General features: G+C 34.6%; 2 protein-coding genes across 2 annotated transcripts in view; one reads left to right on the forward strand and one right to left on the reverse strand.

Moving 5' to 3' along the window:
* The window catches only part of LOC111621523 (DNA-directed RNA polymerases I, II, and III subunit RPABC3-like), a 38,136-nt gene extending 21,924 nt beyond the window's left edge, over positions 1-16,212 (reverse strand). The window contains exon 1 of the mRNA XM_023363681.1: positions 16,095-16,212. Within this exon, the coding sequence (XP_023219449.1) occupies positions 16,095-16,167 (73 nt within the window). The 5' untranslated portion in view covers positions 16,168-16,212. The remainder of the gene's footprint in view (positions 1-16,094) is intronic.
* A 62-nt stretch (positions 16,213-16,274) lies between these two features.
* Positions 16,275-21,154, forward strand: part of LOC111621524 (protein UBASH3A homolog) — a 139,358-nt gene continuing 134,478 nt past the window's right edge. The window contains exon 1 of the mRNA XM_023363682.1: positions 16,275-16,476. Within this exon, the coding sequence (XP_023219450.1) occupies positions 16,370-16,476 (107 nt within the window). The 5' untranslated portion in view covers positions 16,275-16,369. The remainder of the gene's footprint in view (positions 16,477-21,154) is intronic.

The raw sequence follows: 21,154 nt of genomic DNA on the forward strand, positions 1-21,154 counted from the left end.
AACAATTTTACAATTTTATTTTTTTCTACGGGGTGAAATGACAAATTCGATATGGAGTCTGTTAAAACTCGATTAAATGTAATCTATACGGGATCTAAAGAACAACCTAATTCCATTTTTCAGACCTCTGAGACTATCCAGTGCTTTCACACACATACGGAGCATTAAAGTGGAATCAATTTTGATAGATGGTATTGTTGAAAAGACACCCGGGATTTCGCGCTAGTTTTTTCATTATTATTCTTTTGTAGTTTTCACACGTTTCTTCTTAAATAATTCTCCCCGACTACTGGTTTAATAATTAAATCGAGTGCGAGGAATAAAAAGAAAGACATACTACACAAAAATTAAAATAATTTTACAAACGGGGAGGGAACACGTCAGAAGAAACATGCGAAATCAATTTTGGCACGCTTAAAAAAAACGGGGAAAAAATATATTTATCACATCAGTTACTGCGATAATGTGTTAAATATATTCATTGGTGTTAATAAATATAGTAAAAATAAATAAATGGCAAATTTTATTTAGCAATTAAAAGCGGTTTGCGTGTGCAACATTCCGATACAGAAGACGAAATGGCACGCAAACCCATCAATCCTGGAAGAACTGGTTTTGAACATGGGAATCACTCGTTCAAATTCGATAATTACGTTTCTGTGACAAGTTCGAAATTTTCATAAACGTTCAACTGATAATATCATTTTAAAAAATCTTCGTCAATCGGCATAAAATTTTGTTATACAATGAATAAACTTTATCGTTATTCAACCGATGCCATTCGGTAAATGTAAATCTCGTATTATTTATAATGTTCCGTAAGCAATGTTAAGAATATTTAAAATTCTACATTAAAATTTTTTTTTGTTGAAGTGCTTAAAACTAAGAAAATAAAAACAATATTTAAAGCAAATAAGTACAAATTAAATGCAGAGATGATGATGATGACGACGACAATGATGAGACAACCGCAATTTGAAAAATCGCGAAACAAAATGGAAACGAAAAATTTAATTTGGATAACAATCTTTTTTCGCAAAGCACCTTTTATCTTATTTTAATAAATTCGTTATTGTATAGTGCGAGCATTTGTTAAGAACGAAGATACAGACAGTATACAGGAACGATCGATCTTCAGCTTCTTGATAAATTAATAAAAAAAATTCTAAGTTTAATTTCAATAAACTTTCTTCTTGTATTCATAGCATTAAATTAAAAACGATTCGGAGAAAATTACTAGTTGTTGAATTAATATTAAATTTATAAGGAATTGAAACTCTAATTCGCCACTCCAACAGAGCTCGAAATTCTTAAGAATTTCAAATTGGAGTGTCAATTTAAAAGTCTCCATACATAGGTAAAGAATTAGTTTTATTATGCAGTAACTTATAAATCTCAGAATATCATCCGTGCTAACACATATACACCACAAGTACTTCAGTCTGTGTTATGAAGACTTTTGATCACCCTGTAACAGAAATTAACAAGTGCCTCTTCGATATTCAAAATTAGCATTTTCAAAAGAAATAACTTACCTGTCTTTTGGGTGAATGGTCATCGTGTAAGCTGTACAGTTTACACGACAGGAGTAAAAAAACGGCAAATAAATTTATAGATTTAAATACAGAATGACGACGAGCATGAAATTAGCCAGAACATGAATCGTGACAATTACGAAAATCATTAATAATAAATGGGCACAAAAACTTACATTTACAGTGTCAAGCTTAATAATGATGGATGATTTAAAGTTATCTATAAAATAGGTTTTCTTATTTTGAAAATGTAATATTTAAATTCAAAAATGTTCTCAGAACTGGGATGTGGCATAATGTTTCGATTTAATTCACCATAAACAAGAGAAAACACACATTGAAATTAATCATGTTTTTCATAAAGCACTTTTCTCTAACATTACTTCGAGGGATCGTCGCCTTTTATGTCACCATCAAGAAATTTATTTTGTACGCGATTCCTCTTTGAGCGAATAGTTTAAAAAATGTCATATCATATTAAATGATATTCTTGTCAAAAAAGCTATTTTAGAAATAGACATCCTAATGGATTACTACGATGAGTAACATTCTTTAACGAAGTAACCGCTCGAGTACTTATCCTCCATGGACTATTAACCACAACAGTCAAGACATGTCCTGGTCAAGACCCTTCATGTCCTGTCAAAAAAGGTCATCTCAACAATAACAGAAAAAGATGAAGAACCAATCCTCAAACTCTGCAAAACTGTTACATAAGGTAAATACTTTTAAAAATTGTTTATTACAATATAACTGTGGATCATCAATCAGCGATGATCATATAAAAAGCTGAGCTAACAACAACCTCGGCTTTACAAGAACTGCCACATGTTCGAATGCCCAACATAATATGACACGACCATTATTGTTTTATTAACATTGTATTACTGTTTATATATAATTTTATACATAAATAGTAATTTCGTGACGTTTTATATTTCATGAAAACAAGCGCAATTGGATCATTTCTCGTTCACCTTGTTAAAGCATCGTATTCCAGTTAGAGCACTTTTTAAAAGGTAAAAGCCATTATAATTCTCAGCATCACGATACTTTGCTATACCAGAGGCTGGACTCGACAATTCTCACAGTGTTAGGAAGTTATTTTTCAGTGGGCGCGATTACAAAAAAAAAAAAAAAAAAAAAAAATACTATCTCGCAATTACCGCTTCCACTTCCTAGTAATAGGCAACCTCAGCTATTTAGTTTTTGTTCTTGTCACGGTCGAAAGTAATTTTTTCTTCTTCTTTAATATGCACAACAATCGAGTAGATCGTATCGCTCGTGATGAGCAAATGAAACTTTTTCCGGAATAATGGTATTATTATCCGCACGGTATGAATTTGTACAACGTTGTAACAGATGTTACAGGTTCTTTTCATTCTAGAACCAATGTTGAAAAAAATTATGAAGTGATAAATCTACGTAAACTAGAATATAATTTCAGTTTACGATAGCAAATTTCGGACTTGGTTTATATGAGTATTAGCTGCAACCGTCAGTAAAGTCGCATATAACTTGTATATTTTTTCAAGGATGATAGTCATAAAAAATTTTTTCGTAACGCATTAACAACTTCTTAGAATTTATTTAACAAACGAGTCATCGGGCAGATAATTAAACATTTTTAGAATCATCGCGACCTTTCGATTTCTGGAAGCCATTCCAGTAACGAAGTATGTTGAAACGAGAAGTACATTAATTTTGAAAATATTTTCGTGCTGCTCGAAAATTTGAAAGAATAAAAAGAATTAACGAGTCAGAAACATAAAAGAAAGAACAAGATAAAAATCCTGTGCAGTTAAACGTTCGGTTGTCGAACGAGTTTCTTCGTGAAATTAAACACAGTCTTCAATGCCAAATTGGAGAATCAACAATTGTCAGCAAGAAAACAATCGAGTCTATAAAGACAATGACGGGCTGGACGATATTTCCGAAGCAAAGAATGTTCGAAGGACCTTTCCGAACTGCCAGGTGAGTTAAATTACAAAAAAAAAACCGTATCAAAATTCACCACATCGCCAAACGGCAACGACATCGTGTCAAACAAAATTAGTAATTTTTTTCGAGGGACCGGTTTTCGAGAATTAACAATAATAATATTGTGAAAATATTTCGAAGAAAGCAATTTCTCAATATTCAATCTCGACCATCGCCGTCAGAAATCTTGAATTAAGAATTTTAAATTATAGCCTTTCATAGTCATTTAATAGACTACGCAGCCCATCGAATGTGCGCCATGTTTGATTCTACCGATAAACACCATAAAAGAATTTAAATTTGCATTTAGTTAAACCGATCAAACTTTACAATTAAATATAAGTATCTGAAAAATTTCATACGTCAAATAAATCGCGAATCAAATGTTAAAAATTATTAATTAATTAAACATCGTGAAACGACTTAAAATTCACGTTTAACTATATAAATTTTAATGAGAAATTATTAAATAATTCTCTTACTAAACTTTTTGTTTCTTTACGAAAAGAACAGCGGAGAATTTTAAGAGGACAAGTATATTTTTTCCCCCGATTCCAATAATATCCGGCATACAGGGAGGTACAAAGTTCAGCGCAGTTTATCACCACTATGCAACTCCTTCTACTGCTTACGCCGTGCACTTTCTGCCATAAACCGTGATTTATTAAGTGTGACATCAAAAAATCATTATTTTGAAAAGAGTATTTCGTAAAACATTAATCTTTCTCGGTCTAACAGTATCAAATATTGACATTAATACATAATTTATGAAAATTCGGAAAATAAATCCAATTACTGCGGTCTTTTGAACACGAATTCACTTCGGAGGAAAAGGAACTTATTTACAGTAAGAAAAAAAAATTTTTCTCAAAGATTATGCCGAGGAATTAATGATTTACGAAATTTACAAACGAAAAAAATTTCTTGTGATGTATTATTTTTCCTTGTTGTTAACCTATAAACTCATTTGGAACGATAAAAACTGTCTAGTTTATTATATAAACATTTAATTTGATACGACATTGTTATGGCATCGTTATTACATACTTATACAAACATTGTGCATTATGTCGATTCTCCGAATCAAATTCATTTCACAATCTTTAAACAATGAATCGGTAAGATATCGTTTGATTACAATACCACGAGCATTTTTCCGCTGTGCTAAACTCAAATTTCTAATATATATTTACGCAAAAACCCTGAAATTTTGTTGCTTGTTTAAGTAAAAACGCATAAAACCCAGTGCTTTTTTCAATGCTGAATCTCAAGGATTTTAATAAAATTTTCTCTCTTTTATTTCGAATCGATAGTGAAAAGCACGACAATAAATCTATGAAGTTTTATTCTTTTTTTCCCCAGCTAAAATTTCCGAAAATATGATCACTAATGTTATAAATAAACAAAAAAAAAAAAAAAAGTAAACATTTCGAAATGTTACTTCTTAAGAATCATTTGAGTCTCAACCCCAGGCATTTCAATGGAGATTATTACCAAACTTTATTACCAAACATTTATTTCTTTGCGTAGAACCAGTAGTAAATTTTAAAATGAAGATCATCATCTAAAAATCTCGTCTAAATCTGCAGAGACGAAGTGATATACAGAAGATAAAGTATTGTTTGCTTACATAAACACGGCCTTTCTATCACCGTTACATTTACCTTTTATTATTGAAAAAAAAAGAAATGACATTAGTTGAATCCAGAATCTAAAAGCAGCATTAACCCCGTTAATATTTCCAATTTATTCTCTGTACAACTACAGTTTACACTGAATAGAACTAATATTCCAATGTGTGACACATATTGATTATATCTTAAGTATTTTTACGTCCTTCAAACGAATCGAGAATCTCAAATTAAAGAAAAATTCCACGAATTAAAAATTAATTACTATTATATTCATTTTATTCGCTTCGATTAGATAATCGAAAAGCAAGAATCTAAAAATAAATCAATAATTAATTAATATACTCGTATCTAAAACAATACGTGCGAATATGTAATTTGGCACCGAAAATGGAGACCCATCAAAAAAAAAATGAATATAAAATTAAATTTTTTATTAATGTAAACGTAGGAATTAATTAAATTTAAAATAATTTCGCCACAAAAGCTTACATTCTTTCAAAAACATAAAGACTATCCGTTTATAAACTACATGACAAACTATCAATTCTGTGCTAATGATAGAAATTCCTCGAATTATTTATAAACTTTTAAAATTCGCGTACCACTTTTCGGAACGATCTGTGTCAAACTCTCAATTATAATGTTCTCAATTTAGTTCACGGAATGTTCAACTATACTTTGAATGGCCTCTATATATATATATATACACTGAAATTCAACTGACAGTAGACGAAACCCTAGAACAATACCAGCAAATTTTTTTTCCTGGTAGAACGTTTGAAATCCTTTCGCTTGCATGCTGATGACGTGCTACTGAGCAACACTTTCTTAGAACGTATTAAAATAACGTGTTGTTAATACAATAAATCTGAAACATTTTAGAAATTTGTGTATTAACAAAACACATACTGGAATGTATTTAAACTTTCAGTTAAAAAAAAAAAAAAATACACACTTTCCTTAATTACTCTCCCAATTCTTAATTTCCTTTAATTTTAACAATCTCCGAAGTTAATTAATTTTTGTTAAAATATTCTAAATCTATTTCTTTGTATTAATATCGTATTCAGAATACGCTTTTTTTTTTTTTTTTTTTAATTTTAAGCGTCAACTTGTTTCACAAGTTCTACGAATCTAGCAACAAATTAATACAAATTCTTAACACATAATCGATATCAATAAAAAAAAAAAAAGAAAATTGACAACCTGTAAATATCCGTGGCTCAAAGGCTAACAGAGAAACATAATTGCACTGTGAGAGTAACTACAGAACGTAGGCGCACCATTACTATTACGTCATAGTTTAGTCACACACATAAGCTTATCTTACATATTCAAAACAACAACAACGGTTAGAATAACGTGTCATTGCTCCGGAGATTCAAATCTAACAGCAACAAAGAAAGAACAATCCTCCGGAGAGAAACCTGTAACGCACACGTTTTCTGTTAACAAAAGAACATCCCGCGGTGCGGAGGAGAAATCGGTCGTTTCGGAACCCGATAAGAGCAGAAATTCGGCGAACCAGATTCCAGATTTCTGCACTCCCTATTCAACCGAAACCCACGCGCCGCTTCCCGCTAATTAGTTAAGAGGTGGAGCAAGGCCCGACGACGGAAGCCCACGTAATTTGGGTAAACAGAAATCGCGTGCTCGAACTAGCCCACTGCATATTTATTCTCGGGGATATCGCGCCGGAGAATCGAATAGTAAATGTGTTTACGAAACGACGCCGCGCGACGGATTTCGTTTTCGTTCGCGATAACTGAATCCGACGCGAAAGGATCCGCCTCCCGAAAAAATCGTTAAAAAAGCGGGCGCCAGATGGCGGATCTCGACGGGAATCCGCGAAAGACCAAGCTTTAGGTGAGCCGTCCGGAGTTTTAATAGGAGGGGGGGCGCGATGTCAACAAGTCGTTTATCGCAATCGATCCTTCTCGGAAGGAGGCGATCGGACCCGTTTCGGATCGATCGACGGAAGCTCCTTTCTCCTCCTCCCTTCCGACTTCGAGAAACGCTACGGAATTCGTAATTACGCGGAGCCGTACTCCCGCAAACAATGGCTCGCTCTGTTTATAACGCGCGGGTCTTCTCGGGCCAACAATGACAATTCTTTGACCTCCCCTCCGTTCGTGACCGGGGATAAGGTGGGAGTTGGCAGGTATAACTACCGCTGGGTTTAGTCACGTCCGATTGATGGACGAGCTTATCCGGCCGAGGTCCTGTACGACATGTAAAACGTAGAAAAATGGTGTCAAACCTACATTTCCTGTATTTTTAACTTTCGCAACCGACGGACAATGAAGTTCAAATCGGTCAGGGTTAACCGTAAATATATATATATACATACATACACACACGTAAAAAAGATAATGGAGTAAAAACTTCATTTCTGTATTTAACGCGAATATATATATTTTTTCGAATTTATAAACGACAAAATGCCACGTTAACACTATCTAGTTACAGGAAACAAATTATGAAACGTGATCCCATCGACCCGAACTGCTCTTTTTTTAAATTGTAAACATTCAGAAATTGATCTCAATTTATTCCAAAACGATTTATGCAATTTAATTACAATTAAAAAAAATAATAACCGAGATAAATAAATACCGAAAATTGGGAGGAAAACAAACCCGTGCCGCCATCTAGCGACGGTTGTATCACCGATATTAAATTAATTATTTATGTATATTAAAGAATATATATACCTATACTTATTTAAACGACACCGCCGCCATATTTGAAAAATTTTTCTCCGATATTTATCCGGTAAAGATGACATTGGTAACGAAATTCAAAAAATCGATTGGCATTTGCACGCACCTACACCGTGGTGTATATACAGCTTCGGCGATAATACATTGCTTCTTCGAAAGGAACGGATAAATAATAATTACGTCATTAGGAAGAAAAACAAACAAAAGTACTTCGATACAACGTTGCGATAAATCGATACGTTGCCGAATCGATAACGCTATTGGAGGATAATAGTTATCCATAACGGAAAGCTTTCCGTCATTTCGGAATAAGACCTTGACATTTCGACTCGCACGTGGATGGGAGTGTGCCGAGTGACGTCACCGGCCATCCAGCATCCATCCAAACGCAGCATTCCGCAGAGAACCGCATCCCGACCGCCCGTCCGCATCGCCTTCCGGCTCCAGGCGCCAAAAATCTCCTCGAGCCGACCGTCCATCCCCAAAAAATGACGCTATATTAAAAAAGAGACAAATTCACCGCCCGTTAATTGCCTATTTAATCCGTAACAAACTTCGCTCGGATCGATGCGATTCCGTGACGTCAATGCGAGCCCAGTGACGTCGTCTCGCGTCACAACCGGCAGTGGAAATGGGGAACAAAAATAAGAAACAAACAAAAAATTAATAAAACCAAAAAAAAAGTCCCGAACCGAACAAGACCGGCCGGTTTTTTTTTCCTCTTATCATCTCGTCACAACTATTAACGGCATTATTTCTTACCGGGAAAACAATCGATATTAATACATTCCCGCAAACCGCTACTTCCATGTAGATGTACCGAGCATCAAACATAGCACGTGCTGACGTAACAAGTTACATAACAGGTTCTTATAGTCTTTATTGTTTTCTAGGGTACAGAATTATAGAAATAACCTTACGTAATGCCAACTAAGTCAACCGATATGCCAACCAAGTACGAAGAATTATAAGGATCCTCGCGCTAACCTTCGAGTCCTGTTACGTAAAGAGGCCGGAACGCGCACGCAACGCATAAGTAATTCGCATTCGTTTCCACAACGATTACGAGACTTCGCCAGCTATTTTAGTAAATCGAATTCTCTCCTCCCGCGACGGATTTCGAAACGTAAAAATTCCGTTCCTTCAACGTTAAGCGCTCCAACTAAGCGAGCTGTTATTTACGCGCAGGTAGGACTTGGTTATGTTCGTCCAAAGAAACTCGAACGTACTACGAACGTAGGCGGCTGTGTATCTTCTCTAATGAGCTATATCGTGGCCTGTTTTTTTTTTCTATCAGGAGGGAAAACATCGCCGAATAAGTAAGGAAATGACATTTATCACCCAATTTGTTTCCTTCCTGTTTTCGATTGTAACTTTAGTACAGACTCAATCGTTAGAAAAGAACTGAAACAACTACCACGGACGGGGAGGATTTCAATTGTCAACCGAGCGCGATCTCCGCTAATTCGATTAATTTGGAGATGTAAATATTTTCGACGCATTAAATTAACTCGGGCAATTAATTCGAAGTGACAAAAGAAGCCAAATCTTTTGTGTAGTCTAAGTTGCGCTGACGTCAGCCGGCTGCCAACGGCAACCAATGGCGGCGCACCATATGTTCCCTATTGATTTATTACACCAGAAACGCACGAACTCTGACGTCAAACAGAAACTTATTCCACAAAGTCGCGATAAAGTATCAGAAATGCGTGTTAATCGAGAACCGTGTGCCGAATTAGGCATTCGGTTCTCTGGAAAAAACTCGGCTCTAACAGTTTCTCGGGATTTGAGCCGCAACCCCCACGAAAATTAATCATTTTGATAGTCAAAAACAGTGTGCTGGTTGCGCATCGTTCTCCGTTACTATCGACAGCGTAACCATTACAAATTGAACGCTACGAGCATTTTTTTCTCCCTTTATTAATAGCGGCCTACAAGTCGTTAATTGTTGCCTGTACCTAGCCGAAAGCTGCGATCAACGTTTCCGGTATGGTGCTCCCCTCCTCCTCGATTCGAGAGTACAATAAACATCTCGAATTCCAGGATGTTAAATACAAATAAATAAAGAAATCGGGTCGTAATCGCCAACTGCGTCATCGTGACCCTGTATATTTTTAAGTTGCCATTAGATTTTGCAAGACGGAGAAGAGGAGGAAGAGGAGAAGACTCGAGACGGGATGTTACCCGATTTTCCATTCGACGAAATCGGTTATCGAATTTTGATAAAAACCCGAAACTGCGGCCCGAGGCCTAAGGAAAAATTGTTCGATTCGAAAATCAATCCGAAAACTTAAATTAAAAAGGGGATTTTTCGTATTTAACCTTTATAAAATAAAAGTACACTAGAAGAGAGAATAGGATCGAATGATAATCCGAATTTAAAAGGGGGAAAATGTTTTCGGCGCAACAAAAATTACATGACAGCCGATTGGAGAATAAACAAACGTCCGACAAGTGGTTAAAACGATCCTAACAGAGTTCAGTTTATATGTTTATAGTTTTCTCCATCCCGTCGGCCAGGAAACTCGATTAACTCTCGATATTCGGATTGCTAGAATGCATTCTTACTCTCCTTAATATCAATTTTGCGGCCAAAATGAATCTCCGCTTCCTGTGCATCGCTAAATTCTTCGACTTTAATAGCCAATTTTGTTGAGGGATTACGTCTTTATACGCTTCACCGACAACAGCGAAACATCCTCTACGTACGTTTCCTTTCCGATAGCTAATTTTAAGCGAACGAATCTCTGTAAAGACCACCTTAACACGGATAATTTAATTGGAAACCGTCGATCAGCGAAGGAATTATATAATATCAATTTGTTGGGAAAAAACCTCTACGAGGATTCTATGCCTTGCCAGACCCAATTTTGTACGAGTATTCTGTTTGCTGACACGTACTCGATATCAAGTTTTCGATGTAGGACAGCAATTTTCTCTAAATTCGTGACCTTCAATAACCATTTCGGTGACGGCTCCGTCTTTCTTCGCGCATTAACGTCTAATTTTTAATACCGACTTCTACATAGAGAAACTAGTGACCGCATTGTTACGTATGCAGTCATTTAAACATCTCGAAGTAACACAACTCCCGAGCGGGCTACAGAAAATCCTAGAGAAGTTTCAACCTGGATAAATAAACAAGACAGAAGATCAACTTAACCAGAGCACCACACCGGCTCCAAATGCAATTAAAAAAAAAAAAAACATATCTGACACTGCGAAGATCTTCAAAACAAAAACAAAACAAACAATCGAATTTTTCTGAACAATAAGCAACAACCACAGGTAAAGGTTACACATGGCTTCGTGACCTGGAAATAGAACGGGTGTTGTCGAATCAATTCCTTTGATTCGGATCGCGAGTGGATGAGTCACAAAAGCGCTCCGGCCTATTCTATTGTCCGCGTAACGGCGGCAGTTACGAGCTAAAGCGACCCAGTTAGCACGCCGTGTGACGCCATTTCGGTCGAACGTCACACCCCACGCAATTATTTAAAAAGAAAAAAAAAAAAGAAAAGAATTACGTATTAATTGCCGACACGGAGGAGGAAAAACGTCAGTGGAAACTACAAAAGAACAGATACGCGATACCGTTTCCGATCCGACGTTTTGTATTTCGACTGGCAACGGGGATCGTTGGCCTAGTTAGGGCGGCCGTTCGTGTCGGACTACGAATTATAAATAGACCACAAAGTTCACGGAGGCTCCCTCTCTAACGTAACAGAAAACAAACGATAGCGAACGATACGAATTCCGGGACCTTGACTCACATAAAAACCACAAGTTCAAGAACGGTTTTTTTATCGGCGAAGCCGAGTTTCCACTTCGTAAATAATTCAAAACCTGACACATATATATATACATAGGACACGGGAATCTTACGTAAAACAATGGACACGCGGTCGCCGGTTTCAAACCATTAAAACAACCTCCGTTGGTTATTATTATTATTATTCTTTACTTCTTATACGGAATGAGTTCTACACGAGACTAATAACCAGCGAGGAATTTTCCGCATAAAACGTATATCGGTCAATTACGCACTAAAATGGATTTGAAAAAAAACGCGAAAAACTAATATATCCTCTTTTCTTCTCCTTCTCCCACCTCGGCGTTATAACGGGGCAAAACACGCGCATTAAAACGTTCAGCCATTAGAAAAAATTAGCGATTATTGTTGTTTATGTAACTAGTTAGACGGCAAGGACTTTAAGGTCGAGTTCAGAATTTCAAGGGCAAATCGACGCCCGACAGAAAACCGTTAAACATTCCTTCAACGCTCCGTAAACCGCGAGAAAAAATATCGCTGAGATACAGCCACGTCCCCTGTAACACGTTTCCGATCGTAACTAAGCGCAACGCGCCGACGTAACGGGAAGGAGACGAGGTGACGCTCGATTCGCGCGGTTCTTGGCAATCGGCCCATCGCTCGTCCGACGGACGTAACCGAAAAACAGAATGGCTTAACGAGTTACGTCGACTACGAAACCCGAATCCGGGGAACGGCCGGGATCACTCCCGGCCGTTCCCCGGATTTGAAGTCGGACCGGTCGCTTTTCTGGAGTTATGCCTCTTTTAAGCATTTGTTGCTCCTTCCCGTCTGTCGTCCCCTTTCGTCAAGGGCGTTCCTCAATCGAATTCCCGGGAAAGAAGTTCGCGCACGTAATCGCCGGTATGGACTTTCTGCCGTTTTCTCTTTGTAAATGGCCTTCCCGGTTTAAGTCCGAGCTAACTTTTTAAAAAAAATTTATATAGAAATATCCGAACCAGTCCGCCGTTGCCAAAATTCGCTCCTTCGACGCCTCGGCAGAAATTTGGAGACCTCTTGCTTCATTCGCGTCGCGCCGCGCTGCGAGCGACGCGGAGTCGACGAAAACTTGGAAAATCTCGATATTAAGTAAACGAAAAGTTATCTAACGATTCCCTCCGGCCTACGAATCGCTCCGTCTTCGTCGGATGCCGCCGGATAATTCTCTAACGCTATTTTTAAATAAAAAAAGCCCTGCGCGTCGGCTTACGCAACGGATAACGCCGGACCATCCGTTTCCTCCGACTACATAGCGTCCAAAGGATAAGTAAAACAAAGCACAGCTGTTCGGGGCTGTGACGTCACAGAATGGAGAACCGTTACGCAATCCGCACGCATTTTCGGTGAACGCTCGCGCGAGTAACGCGAGCGGGCGGAACAACCTTCCGGTATAATTTACAAGGCTGAACGCGTGCGCGTATTAATTTCGACGGGAGCGAACTTGAACTAGAAAAAAAGGAGGAGGAGGAGGAGGACCGGCATTAATTCACCTCCGATGGAAAAAGGGACGAGGCGCATGCTCGTTCCAGTCACGCCAGTCGTTTTCAAGTTCAAGGTCACGCATGCGCCCGTGACGCCGTATCTGGCAACCCACGCCTAGCTCCTATTCGGGGAATTTTCATTCGGCAAACGTTTACCGACAACCTCCAGGATTGCTGCAATGGCGATCGAAAGTAATGGAGGTTAACGCTGATGATCATTAGCCACCGGCCGTTAATTAACAAACGTAACGTCTTCCTTTTCGCCAAAGAGCGCGTGCAATATTCGATATCAGGCATCAACCCCTCGCCCGAAAGACCCGTTTCCGATAATTTCGGAATCAAAATAACGATAAGAAATTAATGTAAATACAGGCAGCCGATAATACTTAATAATTTATCGCTGGGAAGGGCGAGGCTGAGAAAAGTTTAGACGAAATCTACAATTAAATAACTAGAAACAATTACGGGGAAAATTAAACCAAGGAAAAATAAAATCCTAGAATAAATTTAAAACTTGTGCGTAAGAAAATCTTTCAAGGCAAAGCGAAGAATCGTTATGTAATTATTTAAAGAAACTGTTTACTCTAATTTTTCCCCCAGTATTCACGTTCGTGAATAATCGTATTTTCTCGTAATTTAACTCATTTAATAGCTCCTTAAATAGTTATTAAGGAATTAAATATGCACCTACGGATATTAAAGTCCTTTCTCCGACGATTGTTACGTGCTGCAGCGGCCAACCGGTCCGAATTATAAATTAATTTAGCAATTTAAACCAAAAAAAAAAAAAAAAGAAATCTCGGCGTGGCATAGATTATTTGTAATTTCGAATTATGAGGTTTCCTCTCCCGTTTTTATCAGCAATAAAATCTGTTTAGTGTGTATTCTTGTATCGGGATCCTTTCGCGAGAAACCTAAGTTCTGTCATAACTCAAAATCTGTAAAATAATACATAAAATAATGACATTATATGCGCTGCACACTACAAACTACGGATGTAACCTTATAGCCGGGAAAGATGTTATTCAATACTCTCATCTCGGAATTATAGTTTTTATGGGATCGAATCGGTTCGATCTATCGAGGGACGGAGAAACTTCAATAAACTAGGGCCAATTCTAGCACTAGTATACGTGCCGGTACGTATAAATGCAGTCGTTAAGGAGCGAAGTGCACGGTTTCAAGCTTAATAAATTTAACATTCGACCTTGCACAATTCCGGTACACCTTCGTCGATTTTTGCATATAAACTTTCAACGTTGGTAATTATTTCTACTTAAACTGATAATCGTATAACACGATCTGAATCAACATGTGAATCAGGAATGGGTTGAGTCATGGATTTCTCTTCGTTAGTTTCATCCGACTGTACAATTAGAAAACTCAATGAGTCACGCATTCTACTAACTAACGAATGGGATGTTTTAATAATTATTGACTACGTTTAATTACAGGCGATTAAACGTAACTAATCCCGTCTCTCCTATCTGTATTCTATTTTTAAAACGTCTTCGTCTGATTTAATACATCCTTTTCAAGTTGAAATGACTTTTATGTCACCTTAACGCGCTGAATTTCGAAATACTTGCGATTTTTTTCCTCCAAGCCATGATTTTCCGAGTCGAATTAACGATTTAAATCTCCACCCGATTGCAAATACGATAATTCGATCTAAACTTTGAATTATTCTATTAAAGTAACGTAACTTACGTTTAAATAATCAACAATCGGGAAGCGAAACTCCAACTACTTTTCGTAGGAAAGAAGAAGAAGAAGAAGAAAAAAGAAACCGGATAAAAATTCAAGGATTTTTCTTAAAATGTTACGCTATTTTTGTATAATTTTTGGTTCGCGGAATGCACAACTCGCTGTTACAGAAATCCAAATTCTATTTCGACGAGTTTTAAGTTCGCACGAACATTATAAGAGAAAATATTCAAGTTATAACGCAGTCGCACCGGCGTCAAAGATACGTAACAAGATCAACTACGTTCGGAAAAGTAAGGTTAGAAACAAAACAAAAAAAAGGAAACTGTCAAAACAAATCGTAATTTAACGGCGCAGAATCGGAATTTATTTAAACTGGTTGGAAGAAGTGTTAACTAAACAGAATTCGAGAAGAAAACAATTAGTAAACTCACCTGTCGATACGTAAAGTGATTATCTGATAACCCCGTAAATGTTATCGTCCATTTGCGGCGGGAATTGATAAACCACACAAAAAGGGGCGATCGTATTGACATAACAAAGTTGCATAGCATACCACTCGGTGTCAATCTACGGACTGCGTCGTTTCTTCCACGTACGCAACTTAGTTCCCCCGGTTTCTCCTCCCTCCATCTCGATCGTCCAGCTAACGAGTGAGGCTTTACGCCAGTGTTTCGTCATCCGGTTGTCTCTACCAATCGCTCGTCCGTTTACAAAGGGAATTGACGGAGAGCGCTCAGAAACATCATCGGCGACAACTAAACATCGTCTGATCAGCTGGTGACTGTTTGCCACGGAATATGTTGCAGATTCTAATAACCGCTCTGCGACAGATGTACGGGTAAAAGTTTTGTGTGTATATACATCTACCTGAACTACGAAGGCCGAGATATCCGCAAAGTAACTGCACTTTGCGTGCGATGCGCAATATTTTTATGACGTCACTTTTACGTTTTTGGTAATTAATTTAAGTAAACACTTTTGCACGTCACTTTCCGAAACCTTTGCACCAATCATTAAAACTTTTCCACCCAGTCACAACGGTTTATCAAGTTCTTCCGAAAGTCATTTAAGCTGGTAATTTTTGTGTACGAATCTAACTAAACCACGTGGTTTGGCTCGGCTGGCCCGACACGCACACTTATCCGTTTAAATTAAATTATCTTTACGTAAGACGAAGCGAAAACATTTACGGCAATTAAAAATCATCGATTTAAACCTACCTCTGTCGAATTTCTTTCCTTCCGGATCTATATCTTTTACGTCGAAAATATCTTCAAATAAAACGCCCGCCATTTTGGAGCACTATGTGACATCTGGTGGACGAAAACAAAATGCATTAATTAAAACATAAGGAAAAAAAACTTTCGGATTTTTTTAACACTTTAAGGCAATATTATATATTATGTCACTACGGTATAAAAATTTATAATATTTTTAATTAAAAATAAGCGAATTATGTAAGTAGTCGGATGCGGGATGTTTATAAGAGTGAAAGATGGCGACTCTTCCTCCGAGGCGAAGTATCAGTTCCTCTAAAGCAAATCGTCAACTTTTATCTCATTTGCAGATTCTTTTGCAAATGGGTTTTCCTAAACATAGAGCGTAAGTTTGTCCAATGCCTTTTTACATATATTTAAGATATTACTGTCGAAATGTATCATTAATTTTAAAAGTGGGCGAGTTCTGATAATTTTTTTTTGAAAATCGAAAATAAACAAGAAGGAACAATTAATCACTCAATTTCTTCCCAATGCGAATAAAACTAGAAATTATTTCCACTAATTTTTTTAATGTTAAATTAAATAGTATACTTTGACACTGATAATGTATATGATACTTAATTGATATTTAAAGTAATTACTGTATTATTTTAATGTGAAGGTGTATACATTGCTATATTTTAGCAATAAGACAGTTTTCTTAATTGACATCTTAATTTATGTTAATCCATTGGAGGTTAATTTGTCAGTTATTAATGACTAATGAAATAAAATCATAAATTATTACTGTGTATTTTATTATTATTATTATTATTATTATTATTATTATAATATTCAACAGAAGTTTGCCTTCAACATAAGATTGCATTCAATTCCATTAATTGCATATTTTTACTAATTAAAGATAAAAGATGGGTGCAATGTTGTTTTATGTATTTGAATTCTAATTATACTTATTACTGATCGAATACTAGGACAAGCAGTTAATTTTCAACAAAATAAAAAGGTTTAATTAACAGAAAAACATTTGTTAGTTCTATCTGTCAGAAGTCATATAAGTTTTGAAGTCGTACCGGTATGTAGAAATTCTTTAAATTGCATCAGAATAAATTCAGGAGTTATATGTACTGTGCAGGATATTAATCAATAACTATAATAATTAATAAATTTAAAATGTAATAAAATAAATATATAGGTCTGTAATTGTTAAGAATATAAATGTTAGAATATATAATTATATAATTAGTACATTAGAAAATTGAGAATATCTTAAAATAAATTTTTTATAAATATGAGATAAATTCTAATAGTCACTAGAAATAAATTTTATTCACTAGTAAAGTGAATAAAAGTGGGAATTACATTATGTATCGATAGAAAAAGTTTAGGTCATCTAATCTGCATTCCAGACTGTATTGTCAAAACTCTGCTCTATATATTTAATGTGTACTTAGTCTAAGTAATTGTGTTTGTTTAACTTATTATCTTATTTTTTTATATTTATGCTTTATACACACTGCTTTTTTTTTTCTTTTTACTTAGTCAACATCCATTTTCATGGTGATTCAAATTTATAGTTTGTTGAGTATTGCATTTCTTTTATTTATGCATAAACTACCATTTCTCTTTATATATATTATCATTTAATGGAAGGTATTATCAAGAACTGTTAAGATTTTCTTCCTCAAATATTCAATAGATTACATCCAAATAGATTTAATCTTAGAATCTTGAAATTTTATTTTCTTGTTAAATTCACCAAATTTCAATACAGTACTGTAATTTCAGTAAATTTTTATATTTCATAATTATCTTAATTTGTGCTTTTCTAAATATGTTTATATTAATTAATGACTTTCTTAAGTTTAAACTTGATATTTAGGCAGATTGATCTTCTCAAGCTATTGTTGGAAAATAATGAAAAAATATTGTTACCAATAACTAATAAAATGAATTACACTTCACGCCTACATTTAACTATGTAAAATAAATACACTTAAGTGTTGTAGCATTACTGTTTGCAACTATTTAGAGCATAAAAGGCACTAGTATGTTCAGTAGCATAAAGCTACCATCTTCAGGCGAGTATCATATTTGCCTGAAGATGGTAGCTTTATAATAACATTCACAATGCTTTTCACATTTTAGAACATCTTTTATTTTAAATTCAATTTCCGTATTTCATTCATGTGCACCACTTATTTTCATAAGTTTGTTCGAAAGCTAATCATTTGAAAAATATTTGTATTCGACATTTGCCTAAAGATGGTAGCTTTGTGCTACTGAAAGTACTAGAGTGTGCCTTTTATGTTCTAAATAGTTGCAAACAGTAATGCCGCAACACTTAGGTGTATTTATTTTACATACCAATAACTATTAAAAAAATATATTATAGCTTATATAAAATTTGACTATTCATAATTTACATTTAGAATTACATATGCATTAGATTCATTACTGTAAAATTTGTATGTATGTATATCATATATTGAATGGCATTATAGTTAGTGTTTCAATGGTCATCTTTAGATCGTTACATCAACTTATATGCCAGAGTGAGTTAAACATTGGCATATAAGATGCTTTTTGCAACATGTAGCTGGCAATAACAAGCTTGACTGATTTATACTGTCATCAAGTTTGATTTGCAATGTCATCAAACTCTGTTCTACTTCTTGCATGTGAATTTTTTATTTGATTAGTTAGTGCTCTATATATACAGGTATACCTCGACTTACGTCGTTCCCGATTATACGTCGTTTGTCAAAAAAGTATACGAAAAAATAAAAATCAAGTTTAAGTCATTTTATTCGACTTTACGTCCGTCTGCCACAAATATTGAAGTCGTAATATCACTAGAAAAGCGTTTAAAGCACATAAAATCATATTAAAATATATACATTTACAAGTATGTACTGTATTTACAGTACAGTACATGCATTCGTAAATTTAGATTACTTTTTTCTGTACTCTATTAAAAACTAAAATTTATTTGTTTGTAAGCTTAAAATAGATTCTTATTAACCATATATTATTAAAAATGCATTAATAAATAAAATACAGAACTGTTAATAGTAATTTATAATTTAGCCTAGTGACAAGTAGATTCGGAGACAAGTAAATTCGACTTACGTCGTTTTTCGACTTAAGTCGTTTTCCTGGAACCAATTACCGACGTAAGGCGAGGTATACCTGTATATTATACAAAATAAATTATATTTTATCTAAATTATTACTTATTAGTTCTGCTTTATTGTAAACATCACTTTTAATTTTCTGTAAAATATCTGTTCAAGATCAACTTGTGATCTATTATTTATTCAATAAGCATTATCTGTTCATTGATATCATCATTTTAACATTTATCTTTAGATTATAATGTTATACAACATTATACACATCTCAATTTATTATTTGGTTTATAATTTTAAGATTTATTTCTTATAAATCAATGCTAAATAAATTATTATTTAAAAAATCCAAAGTGTTTTCAGATTTTTTGTGAAAAATAAATTTGCACTATTTGGATTATGTATTTGAACATTAGAATAATGAAATTAAGAATCAAGAATAATAAATTTTTCAATCTGAAACATTTCAAAGTTTTATTTCATTTTCAGAATAACTTATAAATACAGTAAATAAAAAACTTAACATTTAAAGAGCAGAATTACCGAACAAAAAAAATTAAAATTTCACAGTTGTTATTGTTAATACTTTCTCTTATTATAAAAAAATGCAATAACTAACAAAAGTGATATCTGAACTTATTTTGTTGTTTTGATAATCCTGTTTCTTCATATCATGAAAATTATTTAAGTTATTCTGAAGATAAAGTTAAACTTTGACAAAATTTCCATTCTTGATTTTAAAATGTTTTTAAGTAAAAAATGCTCTAGATTATACTGTTTAATTATATAACATTAGAACAATATTGATTTAATAAACAACAGTAACAGAAACTAATGGAAGAGGCTTTGGATAGAAACTTGTTGGTAACATAAATAATGTTGTGTTGTTAGAAAATATTGAATCAGGAATAACATAAAACTTGTAGAAAGTTGATTATGTGATAAATTGTTAAATAGATCTTTTTTCAATAAGAAAAATATACATGATTTTCAAATGAAATTTGTAAAAGTAATTTTAAGGAAGATTTTGTATTGTCTTCTGAAAATGAATTAATTTATAATGGATCAGGCATTGATTTAGAAAACAAATTTTTTTAATGAAAAATTTTTTACTTTTAGTTTGAATATTATGTTTTGAGTGTGTGTTAATGTAACTTTTGTTACTACTAGACATCATACAGTTGAATCTACTTAAGAGAGCACCCTCAGGATCACTGTGTCATGCCCCTTTATCCAAAATAACAGGATCACCCAGGGGCTTGTTAATTCTCTTCACTCTTTCATGTTTTAGCTCTGTAGTTTTGCAGATGTTAAAATTCATTATCACATAATTTTACCATACTTACATATTGGTTTCTCGTCTTATATTATCATTTTTTATTGTTCTATTAAATAATCACTAAATGTAGTACTGTACAGTCGACCCCCCCCCTATAATACTGTTGATAATTCTGTTTTATATGAATTCCATGTTGTACAAGTCACTTAGATTTTACAAATACGTGAGCCGTTCACAGTCCGGCACACTTATTTGTAAAATCTAAGTGACTCGTACAACATGGAATTCATATAAAACGGAATTATCAACAGTGTTATAGAGGGATAGACTGTATATTTACTAGTCACATTAAGTTTACTTCCTTTCAGAAATATGGTAGGAGGCTTAACCGAAAGATGTGAATATTCTTGTTCCAAAAGTTATGAATGCTCTCTAATGAGATATACAGTAGAAAAATTAGTACAGTACCTCCTTAAAACATGACAAGAAGTGATTAACAACCAAATTTTAACCTCTGAAATCTGGTTGCTAATCACTCTTATCTTGTTGTCTGAAATGACACAGATGATGTGGTTGTATGGGTATATGTGATCTGTTCTATTTGTTCATACAGTATATATTTCATAATATTTTTAATATATATGGTGTTT

Source organism: Centruroides sculpturatus, unplaced genomic scaffold (assembly GCF_000671375.1).
Source record: "Centruroides sculpturatus isolate CEXI.00-Female unplaced genomic scaffold, Cexi_2.0 scaffold222, whole genome shotgun sequence".
Lineage (NCBI taxonomy): Eukaryota > Metazoa > Arthropoda > Arachnida > Scorpiones > Buthidae > Centruroides > Centruroides sculpturatus.